The sequence below is a fragment of the Oncorhynchus mykiss genome, chromosome 23 (assembly GCF_013265735.2).
Source record: "Oncorhynchus mykiss isolate Arlee chromosome 23, USDA_OmykA_1.1, whole genome shotgun sequence".
Taxonomy (NCBI): domain Eukaryota; kingdom Metazoa; phylum Chordata; class Actinopteri; order Salmoniformes; family Salmonidae; genus Oncorhynchus; species Oncorhynchus mykiss.
In genome coordinates, this window is record NC_048587.1 from 25,639,221 (window position 1) to 25,654,231 (window position 15,011).

General features: G+C 40.0%; 1 protein-coding gene across 2 annotated transcripts in view; it reads left to right on the top strand.

Moving 5' to 3' along the window:
- Positions 1-15,011, top strand: part of adam12 (ADAM metallopeptidase domain 12) — a 146,222-nt gene that overhangs the window by 84,339 nt on the left and 46,872 nt on the right. For both annotated transcript variants that reach the window (XM_021580539.2, XM_021580540.2), the window contains exon 4: positions 8,101-8,179. In XM_021580539.2, coding sequence (XP_021436214.2) covers positions 8,101-8,179 — 79 coding nt within the window. The remainder of the gene's footprint in view (positions 1-8,100; positions 8,180-15,011) is intronic.

A 15,011-nucleotide genomic window follows, 5' to 3' on the forward strand; every position in this document is an offset into this window, starting at 1 on the left:
GAGGCTAGCACTGGAGTAATATGATCAAATTTTTTGGTTCTAGTCAGGATTCTAGCAGCCGTATTTAGCACTAACTGAAGTTTATTTAGTGCTTTATCCGGGTAGCCGGAAAGTAGAGCATTGCAGTAGTCTAACCTAGAAGTGACAAAAGCATGGATTAATTTTTCTGCATCATTTTTGGACAGAAAGTTTCTGATTTTTGCAATGTTATGTAGATGGAAAAAAGCTGTCCTTGAAATGGTATTGATATGTTTTTCAAAAGAGAGATCAGGGTCCAGAGTAACGCCGAGGTCCTTCACAGTTTTATTTGAGACGACTGTACAACCATTAAGATTAATTGTCAGATTCAACAGAAGATCTCTTTGTTTCTTGGGACCTAGAACAAGCATCTCTGTTTTGTCCGAGTTTAAAAGTAGAAAGTTTGCAGCCATCCACTTCCTTATGTCTGAAACACATGCTTCTAGCAAGGGCAATTTTGGGGCTTCACCATGTTTCATTGAAATGTACAGCTGTGTGTCATCCGCATAGCAGTGAAAGTTAACATTATGTTTTCGAATAACATCCCCAAGAGGTAAAATATATAATGAAAACAATAGTGGTCCTAAAACGGAACCTTGAGGAACACCGAAATGTACAGTTGATTTGTCAGAGGACAAACCATTCACAGAGACAAACTGATATCTTTCCGACAGATAAGATCTAAACCAGGCCAGAACTTGTCCGTGTAGACCAATTTGGGTTTCCAATCTCTCCAAAAGAATGTGGTGATCGATGGTATCAAAAGCAGCACTAAGGTCTAGGAGCACGAGGACAGATGCAGAGCCTCGGTCCGATGCCATTAAAATGTAATTTACCACCTTCACAAGTGCCGTCTCAGTGCTATGATGGGGTCTAAAACCAGACTGAAGCATTTCGTATACATTGTTTGTCTTCAGGAAGGCAGTGAGTTGCTGCGCAACAGCCTTTTCTAAAAATGTTGAGAGGAATGGAAGATTCAATATAGTTTTTTATATTTTCTGGGTCAAGGTTTGGCTTTTTCAATTGAGGTTTTATTACTGCCACTTTTAGTGAGTTTGGTACACATCCGGTGGATAGAGAGCCGTTTATTATGTTCAACATAGGAGGGCCAAGCACAGGAAGCAGCTCTTTCAGTAGTTTAGTTGGAATAGGGTCCAGTATGCAGCTTGAAGGTTTAGAGGCCATGATTATTTTCATCATTGTGTCAAGAGATATAGTACTAAAACACTTGAGCGTCTCTCTTGATCCTAGGTCCTGGCAGAGCTGTGCAGACTCAGGACAACTGAGCTTTGAAGGAATACGCAGATTTAAAGAGGAGTCCGTAATTTGCTTTCTAATAATCATAATATTTTCCTCAAAGAAGTTCATGAATTTATCACTGCTAAAGTGAAAGTCATCCTCTCTTGGGGAATGCTGCTTTTTAGTTAGCTTTGCGACAGTATCAAAAAGGAATTTCGGATTGTTCTTATTTTCCTCAATTAAGTTCGAAAAATAGGATGATCGAGCAGCAGTAAGGGCTCTTCAGTACTGCACAGTACTGTCTTTCCAAGCTAGTCGGAAGACTTCCAGTTTGGTGTGGCGCCATTTCCGTTCCAATTTTCTGGAAGCTTGCTTCAGAGCTCGGGTATTTTCTGTGTACCAGGGTGCTAGTTTCTTATGTTGTTAGAGCTATCCCCAAAGGTGCTATTCTTCTTTTAGGAGAATATAACAATACTCCAAGTGCAACTGTTGAGGATTTTGTAGCCTCAATACAATTAGAAGGAATTGACATTTTAAACTATAAATGTAATAACATGTATATAAGGAAACTATGTCAATATGTTACTATTCCCTCTGCTAAAATGTACTGGAATGCAGCCCAAGGACAAGTGAACTGGAACAAAGTTTTGTGGTTATCTGGTAAATATTGTACATCTAATAAGGTGAAAGAAGTATCATACAAACTGATTCATAGAATCTACCCTGTAAAGACCTTTATTATACACAGATTTAAATTAGCTATTGATAACAAATGTGTATTTTGTGATTGTGACCCAGAGATTCTTGACCATTTATTTTGGGACTGCTCTTATGTCAGAAGATTTTGGTGTGAGTTAGAAGATATTTTTTTAAATAAACAACTATTAATGTTAATTTGAAATACTCTGATGTTATGTTTTATTTTGAACCAAATGATATGGACCCTGATTTAATTGTCCTTGTTAATTTGTTTATCTTTCATGGAAGATTCTTTGTCCATAAAATGAAGTGGGCAGAGAACAAACCGCTCTTCACATTATTTAAGATAGAATTGAAATATTTTTGAAATGATCAATAAATGTAAAAACAAAAAAGCAATATGCACCATAAAAGTATTAAAAAAAATAATAAATCTTGATATGTTGTCACGCCCTGACCATAGAGAACCATTGTTTCTCTATGGTGTAGTAGGTCAGGGCGTGACTAGGGGGTGATCTAGTATATCTATGTCTATGTTGTGTTCTAGTTTAATTTTCTATGTTGATGTTTTGTATGACTGCCAATTAGAGGCAGCTGGTATCGTTGTCTCTAATTGGGGATCATATTTAAGTAGTTATTTTTCCCACCTGTGTTGGTGGGATCTTGTTCATGTATAAGTTGCCTATGAGCACTCCATTGTTTTCACATTTCGTTCATTCTTTATTGTTTTTGTGCATTTCAGTTATTAAACATGTGGAAACCATATCACACTGCACCTTGGTCTGATAATTCTTACGCCAAACGTGACATATGTCTGTTAGGTTTATGTACTCTTGTTTGTATATTTCAGTATTTTTGTATTTGTTGTGTTAATAAAGTAGGCTAAACTAGCTAGCTGCAAATGACAATCTCCCCGTATATATAATTCTCTTGCTTCTCCATCATTTTGGAAGAAATGTATTTGTTCAAAATTGTTCAACTATTGTCTTTCTCACTCTTTGAGTCAACTACTCACCACATGTTATGCACTGCAGTGCTAGCTTGCTGTAGCTTATGCTTTCAGTAATAGATTCATTCTCTGAACTTTGATTGGGTGGACAACATGTCAGTTCATGCTGAAAGAGCTCTGATAGGTTGGAGGACATCCTCCAGAAGTTGTCATAATTACTGTGTAAGTCTATGGAAGGGGGTGAGAACCATGAGCCTCCGTGGTTTTGTATTGAAGTCAATGTATCCAGAGGAGGACAGAAGCTAGCTGTCCTCCAGCTACAACATGGTTCTACCCTACAGAGTGCTGTTGAGGCTACTGTAGGCCTTCTTTGAACAATAGTGTGTTTTTAATCAATTATTTGGTGACATTTGACTGCCTCAAATTTGTCTCTCGACCCGTGTGCACCTACGTTGTGAACTTTAAATCATAGGCTAGGTTGTAGCAACCTCATGATGGATATCAGATTACTGCACCTGTACATAGCCCACCTATAATTTAGCCCAAACAACTACCTCTTTCCCTACTGTATTTAATTAATTAATTAATTTTGCTCCTTTGCTCCCCATTATTTTTATTTCTACATTGCACATTCTTCCATTGCAAATCTACCATTCCAGTGTTTTACTTGCTATATTGTATTTACTTTGCCACCATGGCCTTTTTTGCCTTTACCTCCCTTATCTCACCTCATTTGCTCACATCGTATACAGACTTGTTTATACTGTATTATTGACTGCATGTTTGTTTTACTCCATGTGTAACTCTGTGTCGTTGTATGTGTCGAACTGCTTTGCTTTATCTTGGCCAGGTCGCAATTGTAAATGAGAACTTGTTCTCAACTTGCCTACCTGGTTAAATAAAGGTGAAATATTTTTTTTTATAAAAATATACGGAAAATTTGAGTATCATGTAGTAGCCTAAACCTATTACTGTTACATTGAACTGGGTGAATGGAATATGAATGAGTTTCATCCAATATGCAAACATGGGCAAACTCTTACTCTTGCTCTCACACAAACACAAACACACACACTTCTAAATACACTATATACAAACAGTGTAGCTATTCCCTCCACAAGGCAATCAAACAAGCTAAGCGTCAGTATAGAGACAAAGTAGAGTCGCAATTCAATGGCTCAGACAGGAGACGAATGTGGCAGGGTCTGCAGTCAGTCAGGGATTACAAAAGGAAAACCAGCCCCGTCATGGACACCGACATCTTGCTCCCAGACAAACTAAACAACTTCTTTGCTCGCTTTGAGGACAATACAGTGCCACTGACACGGCCAGCTACCAAAACCTGTGGGCTCTGCTTCACCGCAGCCAACTTGAGTAAAACATTTAAATGTACTAACCCTCGCAAGGCTGCCGGCCCAGCTGGCTGGTGAGTTTACGAACATATTCAGTCAATCCCTATCCCAGTCTGCTGTTCCCACATGCTTCAAGAGGGCCACCATTGTTCATGTTCCCAGGAAAGTAGCACTCACTTCCGTCATCATGAAGTGCTTTGAGAGACTAGTCAAGGATCATATCACCTCCACCATACCTGACACCCTAGACCCACTCTAATTTGCTTACTGCCCCAATAGGTCCACAGACGATGCAATCGCAATCACACTGCACACTGCCCTAACCCATCTGGACAAGAGGAATACCTATGTAAGAATGCTGTTCATTGATTACAGCTCAGCATTTAACACCAGAGTATCCTCCAAACTCGTCATTAAGCTTGAGACCCTGGGTCTCGACCCCGCCCTGTGCAACTGGGTTCTGGACTTTCTGACGGGTTGTCACCAGGTGGGAGGGTAGCAAACAACATCTCCACCCCGCTGATCCTCAACACTGGGGCCCCACAAGGGTGCATTCTCAACCCTCTCCTGTACTCGCTGTTCACCCATGACTGCGTGGCCATGCACGCCTCCTTCATTTATCAAGTTTTCAGACGACACTAGTCTTGAGTACCAACAATGACGATACGGCCTACAGGAACGAGGTGAGGGCCCTTGGAGTGTGGTGTCAGGAAAATAACCTCACACTCAACGTCAACAAAACAGAGGAGATGATCGTGGACTTCAGGAAACAGCAGAGGGAGCAACCCCCCCTATCCACATCGACGGGACAGTAGTGGAGAAGGTGGAAAGTTTTAAGTTCCTTGGCGTACACATCACAGACAAACTGAAATGGTCCACCCAAACAGACAGCTTGGTGAAGAAGGCGCAACAACCCTTTTACAGATGCCCAATCGAGAGCATCCTGTGGGGCTGATTCACCGCCTGGTACAGCAACTGCTCCGCCCACAACTGTAAGGCTCTCCAGAGGGTCGTGAGGTCTGCACAACGTATCACCGGGGGCAAACTACCTGCAAACTACCGATTGCTCAAGTGCGTATAAATCGTCTGTCTTCAGTTGCAACACTCACTCCCGAATTCCAAACTGCCTCTGGAAGCAACATCAGTACAATAACTGTTCGTCGGGAGCTTCATGTAATGGGTTTCCATGGCCGAGCAGCTGCACACAAGCCTAAGATCACCATGTGCAATGCCAAGCTTAGGCTGGAGTGGTGTAAAGCTCGCCGTCATTGGACTCTGGAGCAGTGGAAACACGTTCTCTGGAGTGAGGAATGACGTTTCCCCATCTGACGGACAAATCTGGTTTTGGAGGATGCCAGGAGAACGCTACTTGCCCGAATGTGTCGTGCCAACTGTAAAGTTTGGTGGAAAAGGAATGATGGTCTGGGGCTGTTTTTCATGATTCGGGCTAGGCCCCGTATTTCCAGTTAAGGGAAATCATAGCGCTACAGCATACAATGACATTCTACACGATTCTGTGCTTCCAACTTTGTGGCAACAGTTTGGGGAAGGACCTTTCCTGTTTCAGCATGAATGGTTTTTCGAGATTAGTGTTGAAGAACTTAACAGGCCCTGACCTCAACCCCATCAAACACCTCTGGGATAAATTGGAATGCCGACTGCGAGCCAGGCCTAATTACCCAACATCAGTGCCCGACCTCACTAATGCTCTTGTGGCTGAATGGAAGCAAGTCCCCGCAACAATGTTGCAACATCTAGTGGAAAGTCTTTCCAGAAGTAGAGGCTGTTGTAACAGCAAAGTAGGGACCAACTCCATAATAATGCCCATTGATTTTGGAATGAGATGTTCGACGAGCAGGTGTCCACATACAGTGCAAAGTATTCAGACTCCTTTACTTTTTTTTGTTATGTTACAGCCTTATTTTACAATTGATTAAATCACTTTTTCCCCCTCATCAATCTACAAAAACAGGCAAAAACAAGAGATTTTTGCAAATGTATAAAAAAAATAAACTGGAGATTTCACAATTACATAAGTATTCAGACCAATTATTCAGTACTTTGTTGAAGCCCCTTTTGGCATCGATTACACCCCCTTCTTGGGTATGACGCTACAAGCTTGGCACACCTGTATTTGTGGAGTTTCTCCCATTTTTCTCTGCAGATTTTCTTAAGTTCTGTCAGGTTGGTTAGGGAGAGATACTGCACAGCTTTTTTCAGGTCTCTTCAGAGATGTTTGATCGGGTTCAAGTCCGGGCTCTAGTTGGGCCCCTCAAGGAAATTGAGAGACTTGTCCAGAAGCCACTCCTGCATTGTCTTGGCTGTGTGCTTAGGGTCATTGTCCTGTTGGAAGGTGAACCTTCCGAGATCCTGAGTGCTCTGGAGCAGGTTTTTATCAAGGATCTCTCTGTACTTTGCTCCGGTCATCTTTCCCTCAATCCTGACTAGTCTACTAGTCCTTGCCGCTGAAAAACATCCCCACAGCATGATGCTGCCACCACCATGCTTCACCGTAGGGATGGTGCCAGGTTTCCTCCGGACGTGACGCTTGGCATTAAGTCCAGAGTTCAATCTTGGTTTCATTAGACCAAAGAATCTTGTTTCTCGTTATCTGGGAGTCATTTAGGTGCCTTTTGGCTAAATCCAAGCGGCCTGTCATGTGCCTTTTACTGAGGATTGGCTTCTGTCTGGCCACTCTACCATAAAGGCCTGATTGTTGGAGTGCTGCAGAGATTGTTGTCCTTCTGGAATATTCTCCCGTCCCCAAAGAGGAACTCTCGAGCTCTGTCAGAGTGACCATCGGGTTCTTAGTCACCTCCCTGACCAAGGCCCTTCTCCCCCGATTGCTCAGTTTAGCCAGTTGGCTAGCCCTAGGAAGAGTCTTGGTCATTCCAAACTTCTTCCATTTAAGAATGATGGAAGCCACCATGTACTTGGGGACCTTCAATGCTGCAGAAATGTTTTGTACCCTTCCCCAGATCCGTGCCTCGACACAATCCTGTCTTGGAGCTCTACGTCCAATTTGTCTGACCTCATGGCCTGTTTTTTTCTCTGACATGCAGTGTCAACCGTGGCACCTTATGTGCCTTTCAATTTAATTTACCACAGTTGCACTCTAATCAATTTGTAGAAACATCTCAAGGATGGTCAATTTCAACAGGATGCACCTGAGCCCAATTTTGAGTCTCATAGCAAAGGGTCTGAATACTTATGTAAATAAGATATTTCTGTTTTCTATATTTAATAACCGTGCAAAAATGTCAAAAAAACTGTTTTTGCTTTGTCATTATGGAGTATTGTGTGTAGATTGATGAAGACATTTTTTTTACGTCCATTTTATAATAAGTTTGTAACGTAACAAAATGTGGAAAAAGTCTAGGGGTCTGACTATTTTCCGAATGCACTGTACTTTTGGTCATGTATTGTATGTTCCTGTGACCATCCCTTCTGATGTATCTTTGATTATGCAGCTGTAGAGATGGGTGTTCCTGCCACTCCTCAGCCAATGCTTGGGGTGGGACTCACCATTTCAATCTGTTCATGGCCTGCAGTGTGACACACACACATATAAATACTATAATTAACTATATAAGGGATTCTTCAAAGTGCGACAATATGTCATTCAAGGTCACTCCCAAACCCTGCCCTCGACTCTTCTAGCTCCCCAGTGCTGTATATTTCACATATCCCTAATCACTAGCAGTTTAAACACGCCATTGAAAATATGGTGTAAGGCCGTTAAAAACCAGTGTGTCCAACTTCTCTCTTGTCCTCTAAAAGCGAATGTATTTTTTTAGGTGGACCTGAGGTTTTGATGTCTATTTTCTTTTCTGTTTTTTTTAGGGGCCTGTTTGCAAGTCATTACACTGAGACACATTACCTGGAGGATGGGAGTCCCGTCACTGGTGCTCACAACTCTACGGTAGGCTGGAGGTTGAGTGCTTCTGACATTCATGTTTGAATGAACATCGTGTGCTGCTGACTTTAAAGGATGGACCTTTAACAATGTCATGTGAACTCAAGTGATGCTTTTTGGATCAAATGGCCCTCAAGGCAATACAACACATGTCTGAAGTATAGACATGGCATGACATCTGAAAGATCAAAATGTTTTGATCCAGTAAATGGATTATGACTAACTTAGTTTTTAGTGGGGAATATCTGTCTAGTTATTGACATAAAGCCATATTGACATGTAGACCTATCACTTGGTGAATTGATACAGGGTTAAAAACAGTGGCTTCAGAAAGTATTCTCACCCCTTGAATTTTTCCACAAATATTGTTCTGTTACAGCCTGAATTTAAAATGTATTAACTTGAGATTTTGTATCACTGGCCTTCACATAATAGTCCATAATGTCAAAGTGGAATTATGTTTTTAAAAACGTTTGCAAATTAATTAAAAATGAAAATCTTGAGTCAGTAAGTATTCCCCCCGTAAGTTCAGGAGTAAACATATACTTAACAAGTCACATAATATGTTGCATGGACTCACTCACCCTGTGTGCAATAATAGTGTTTAAATTATTCTTGAATGACTAACTTACAGTGCCTTGCGAAAGTATTCGGCCCCTTGAACTTTGCGACCTTTTGCCACATTTCAGGCTTCAAACATAAACATATAAAACTGTATTTTTTTGTGAAGAATCAACAACAAGTGGGACACAATCATGAAGTGGAACGAAATTTATTGGATATTTCAAACTTTTTTAACAAATCAAAAACTGAAAAATTGGGCGTGCAAAATTATTCAGCCCCTTTACTTTCAGTGCAGCAAACTCTCTCCAGAAGTTCAGTGAGGATCTCTGAATGATCCAATGTTGACCTAAATGACTAATGATGATAAATACAATCCACCTGTGTGTAATCAAGTCTCTGTATGAATGCACCTGCACTGTGATAGTCTCAGAGGTCCGTTAAAAGCGCAGAGAGCATCATGAAGAACAAGGAACACACCAGGCAGGTCCGAGATACTGTTGTGAAGAAGTTTAAAGCCGGATTTGGATACAAAAAGATTTCCCAAGCTTTAAATATCCCAAGGAGCACTGTGCAAGCGATAATATTGAAATGGAAAGAATATCAGACCACTGCAAATCTACCAAGACCTGGCCGTCCCTCTAAACTTTCAGCTCATACAAGGAGAAGACTGATCAGAGATGCAGCCAAGAGGCCCATGATCACTCTGGATGAACTGCAGAGATCTACAGCTGAGGTGGGAGACTCTGTCCATAGGACAACAATCAGTCGTATATTGCACAAATCTGGCCTTTATGGAAGAGTGGCAAGAAGAAAGCCATTTCTTAAAGATATCCATAAAAAGTGTTATTTAAAGTTTGCCACAAGCCACCTGGGAGACACACCAAACATGTGGAAGAAGGTGCTCTGGTCAGATGAAACCAAAATTGAACTTTTTGGCAACAATGCAAAACGTTATGTTTGGTGTAAAAGCTACACAGCTCATCACCCTGAACACACCATCCCCACTGTCAAACATGGTGGTGGCAGCATCATGGTTTTGGCCTGCTTTTCTTCAGCAGGGACAGGGAAGATGGTTAAAATTGATGGGAAGTTGGATGGAGCCAAATACAGGACCATTCTGGAAGAAAACCTGATGGAGTCTGCAAAAGACCTGAGACTGGGACAGAGATTTGTCTTCCAACAAGACAATGATCCAAAACATAAAGCAAAATCTACAATGGAATGGTTCAAAAATAAACATATCCAGGTGTTAGAATGGCCAAGTCAAAGTCCAGACCTGAATCCAATCGAGAATCTGTGGAAAGAACTGAAAACTGCTGTTCACAAATGCTCTCCATCTAACCTCACTGAGCTCGAGCTGTTTTGCAAGGAGGAATGGGAAAAAATGTCAGTCTCTCGATGTGCAAAACTGATAGAGACATACCCAAAGCGACTTACAGCTGTAATCGCAGCAAAAGGTGGCGCCACAAAGTATTAACTTAAGGGGGCTGAATAATTTTGCACACCCAATTTTTCCGTTTTTGATTTGTTAAAAAAGTTTGAAATATCCAATAAATGTCGTTCCACTTCATGATTGTGTCCCACTTGTTGTTGATTCTTCACAAAAAAATACAGTTTTATATCTTTATGTTTGAAGCCTGAAATGTGGCAAAAGGTCGCAAAGTTCAAGGGGGCCGAATACTTTCGCAAGGCACTGTATCTCTCTCTGTACACCACACATACAATTATATGTAAGGTCCCTCAGTCAAGCAGTGCATTTCTAACACAGATTCAACCACAAAGACCAGGGAGGTTCTCCAATGCCTTGCAAAGAAGGGCACCTATTGGTAGATGGGTATTTTGTTTTACAAAATCAGACATTGCATATCCCTTTGAGCATGGTGAATTTTTTTATTAGGCTTTGGATGGTCTATCAAAACACCCAGTCACTCCAAAGATACAGGCGTCCTTCCTTACTCAGTTGCTGGAGAGGAAGGAAACCGCTCAAGGATTTCACCATAAGGCAATTGTGACTTTAAAACAGTTACAGAGTTTAATGGCTGTGATAGGAGAAAACAGGGGATGGATCAACAGCATTGTAGTAACTCCACAATACTAACCTAAAAGACAGATTGAGAAAAAGGAAGCCTAAGGAACTAAAGTAAAACGGAAAAACATTTGTCAAAGAAGTTAACTTTATGTCCTGAATACAGAGCGTTACAGTGCCTTGCGAAAGTATTCGGCCCCCTTGAACTTTGCGACCTTTTGCCACATTTCAGGCTTCAAACATAAAGATATAAAACTGTATTTTTTTTGTGAAGAATCAACAACAAGTGGGACACAATCATGAAGTGGAACGACATTTATTGGATATTTCAAACTTTTTTAACAAATCAAAAACTGAAAAATTGGGCGTGCAAAATTATTCTCACCGTTCTTGTGATCATTTTGACCCCACGGGGTGAGATCTTGCGTGGAGCCCCAGATCGAGGGAGATTATCAGTGGTCTTGTATGTCTTCCATTTCCTAATAATTGCTCCCACAGTTGATTTCTTCAAACCAAGCTGCTTACCCATTGCAGATTCCGTCTTCCCAGCCTGGTGCAGGTCTACAATTTTGTTTCTGGTGTCCTTTGACAGCTCTTTGGTCTTGGCCATAGTGGAGTTTGGAGTGTGACTGTTTGAGGTTGTGGACAGGTGTCTTTTATACTGATAACAAGTTCAAACAGGTGCCATTAATACAGGTAACGAGTAGAGGACAGAGGAGCCTCTTAAAGAAGAAGTTACAGGTCTGTGAGAGCCAGAAATCTTGCTTGGTTGTAGGTGACCAAATACTTATTTTCCACCATAATTTGCAAATAAATTAATTAAAAATCCTACAATGTGATTTTCTGTATTTTTTTTCTCATTTTGTCTGGCATAGTTGAAGTGTACCTATGATGAAAATTACAGGCCTCTCTCATCATTTTAAGTGGGAGAACTTGCACAATTGGTGGCTGACTAAATACTTTTTTGTCCCACTGTATGTAATCAAGCTATATTATTGTTTTATCTTTCATAATTATTTTACAAATGTTATAATTTTTCTTCCACTTTGACATTACAGAGTATTTTAATACATTTTAAACCCACCTTGGAACCAACACAATTTGGATGTGAATATTTTATGAAGAGACTGTACCTCAAGTAGAGCTAGTTATCATGCTATTTACATTATTTCACAAAGCACAACATAAGTCCTCCAGAACCAGAACATGCTACAGTATATTCCAATGGATGTCAAGGCGATTTGTCTTTGTTAGCTTACAGTTTGATTTAGTTAGTGGGTACTGTAAGTACACAAATGTTAGTGCCAGCAGTCAGATCTGGGTCACCTAAACTACTCTTCCTTACAGTAATTAGCTTAACTGTTGAAGGAGGACAGGCACAACAGGACAGCACAGCGACTTTTCTAGACCAGCCTTCAGGTACAATGTGTTGAACCCTTCTGGGATAATCAAGCCAACCATTAGTGATTTTCAAAAGCATTTCACTTAACATAGTTCGCAGGCTTGTTCCCCTTCACAGCTGGATTGAGATTTGAAAATATGACTTAATTGAGCAGAGGTGAGGACAGTTTGACAGGTGCTTGACAGGTGGAAGGGGAAATGGTTTGTGATTTGGCACTGATTGACAATCTATTTTCCTCAAAGCTAAAATACACAGTGATGTTCCTCTTTCTTCAGAACATGATTGGTGGTATAATATGAGTTATGGATCTGTCATTGTCATTGAAAGCAAGTCTAAGAAGCAGTAGATCAGTCTATGGGTGCTATACTTTCTATGCTTTCTGTTAATTTTTGTGTCTTTTACTTTCGGTTTTGTACACCAGCTTCAAACAGCTGAAAATCCAATATTTTTGGTTATGGAAAATATATTTCACAGCGGTTTAGATGGTGCGATGATTCTCTACACTACTTGCTTGTTTTGTCACATAAACTGAAATTAGGCGAACTATTAGAATTTTAGCAACCAGGAAATGCTGGAGAGATTTCTGCATAGTGCATCTTTAAATTAAAGTCCAATGATGGTAGTGACTGCGCATTACTGCTTATCACTTAGTAACATAACTTTATTTTAATAAAATATTTTATTTGTTTTATTTGATGACTTTATTATTTAATTCCAAGTCATCATCTCATCTCTATAGAGCTGCTGCCTATGCTGTCTGACAAAATAACAATTTTAGTAGTTCTTCAAAGTAAATAAGGCATACTTTTATGACTGTTGAATACTAACTATCAATCAGCTGGAACATGTATTTTCAGGCTCGTGAAGCAACTGCTTTCTATCCTCTAGATCGAGTGTACTTTCTTCTCTCAGTCTCTGAGTCTTCTCCAAACAGACCGGCCAAGTTTAAGTGGGTGCGAAATAACTTATGGTCATTGTAGTTAATTACCATGTTTTCTGCGCTAAAGTATGTAGAATATTGGCCTGTTGGAAACTACTGATTTATCTCGACAGAAACTGAGCTCACAGAAAAAGAAAAATGTAATTCAAATAATTGAACCGACGGCGGTAAATGAGTTGTTTAAAAAGCAACATTTTGGTTAATAGTTCAGCACTACCATTCATCCTCTGAATGGCACACATACAACATCCATCTCTCAATTGTCTCAAGGCTTAAAAATCCTTCTTTAACCTGATTTCTCCCCTTCATCTACACTGATCGAAGTGGATTAAACAGGTGACATCAATAAAGGGATAATAGCTTTCACCTGGATTCACCTGGTTAGTCTGTCATAGAAAGAGCAGGTGTTCCTAATGTTTTATACACTCAGTATTGAAATTGTTTATTTTATTTAACTAATATTTGTTGGCTTATTTATGCATTTGGTCTTGTGTCTTGAAAATAATACTATCCTAGTAGCAGTCAGATATTTACAATGTGTCATGAATACTAGGCTAGTTTTTTGCAAATAAGCTAGCTAGCTAGCTACCTACAGTAGATGATATTAGCAACATCAATCCCTTATCATTTCTGCTAACTATATGAATGACGTGAAATCTATTTCAATTCATGGTGTCTAAATGCAGTGCTGTATTAATGCAATTCAGAGCTAACTTTTGACATGTTCTGTTACAGATTCAAAGCCATATTTACCCATTGCATATTGTATCCATAGTTATGAATGAATAAGCATATTTACAGTGCCTTCAGAAAGTATTCACACTCCTTGACTTTTTCCACATTGTGTTGTGTTACAGCCTGAATTTCCAATGTATTGTCACTGGACTAGAAACAATACCCCATAATGTCAAAGTGGAAGGCAAAGTTTTTAATTCATTAAAAATCAAACGCTTAAATGTCTTGAGTCAATAACTATTGAACCCTTTGTTATGACAAGCCTAAGTAAGTTCAGGAGTAAACATATACATAACAAGTCACATAATATGTTGCATGGACTCACTGTATGCAATAATAGTTTTTAACATGATTTTTGAATGACTACTTCATCTCTTTATCCCACACATACAATTATCTTTAAGGTCCCTCAGTCGAGCAGTGAATTTCAAACACAGATTCAACCACAAAGACCAGGGAGGTGTTCCAATGCCTCGCAAAGAAGGCCACCTATTGGTAGATGGGTAAAAAAAGAGACATTGACTATCCCTTTGAGCATGGTGCAGTTATTAATTACACTTTGGATGGTGGATCAGTACACCCCAATCACTACAAAAATATAGACATCCTTCCTATCTCAGCTGTTGGAGAGGAAGGAAACCGTTCATGGATTTCAGTGGTGACTTTAAAACAGTTAGAGTTTAATGGATGCGCTGGGAGAAAACTATGGATGGATCAGCAACATTGTAGTTACTCCACCATACTAAACTAATTGACTGAGTGAAAAGAATGAAGCCTGTACAGAATAAACATATTCCAAAACATGCATTCTGTTTGCAACAAGGCACTAAAATAATACTGCAAAAAATGTGGCAAAGCAATTAACTTTTTTCATGAATATATAGTGTTTTGTGCAAATCCAATACAACACATTACTGAGTGTCACGCCTTGACCTTAGATATCCTTTTAATTCTCTATTTTGGTTAGGTCAGGGTGTGACTAGGGTGGACAATCTAGTTTTCCTATTTCTTTGTTTGGCCTGGTATGGTTCCCAATCAGAGGCAGCTGTCTATCATTGTCTCTGATTGGGGATCATACTTAGGCAGCCTTTTTCCCACCTTAGTTGGTGGGATCTTGATTTTGTATAGTTGCTGTGTAGCCTGCAGAACGTTACGTTCGTTTTGTATTTTG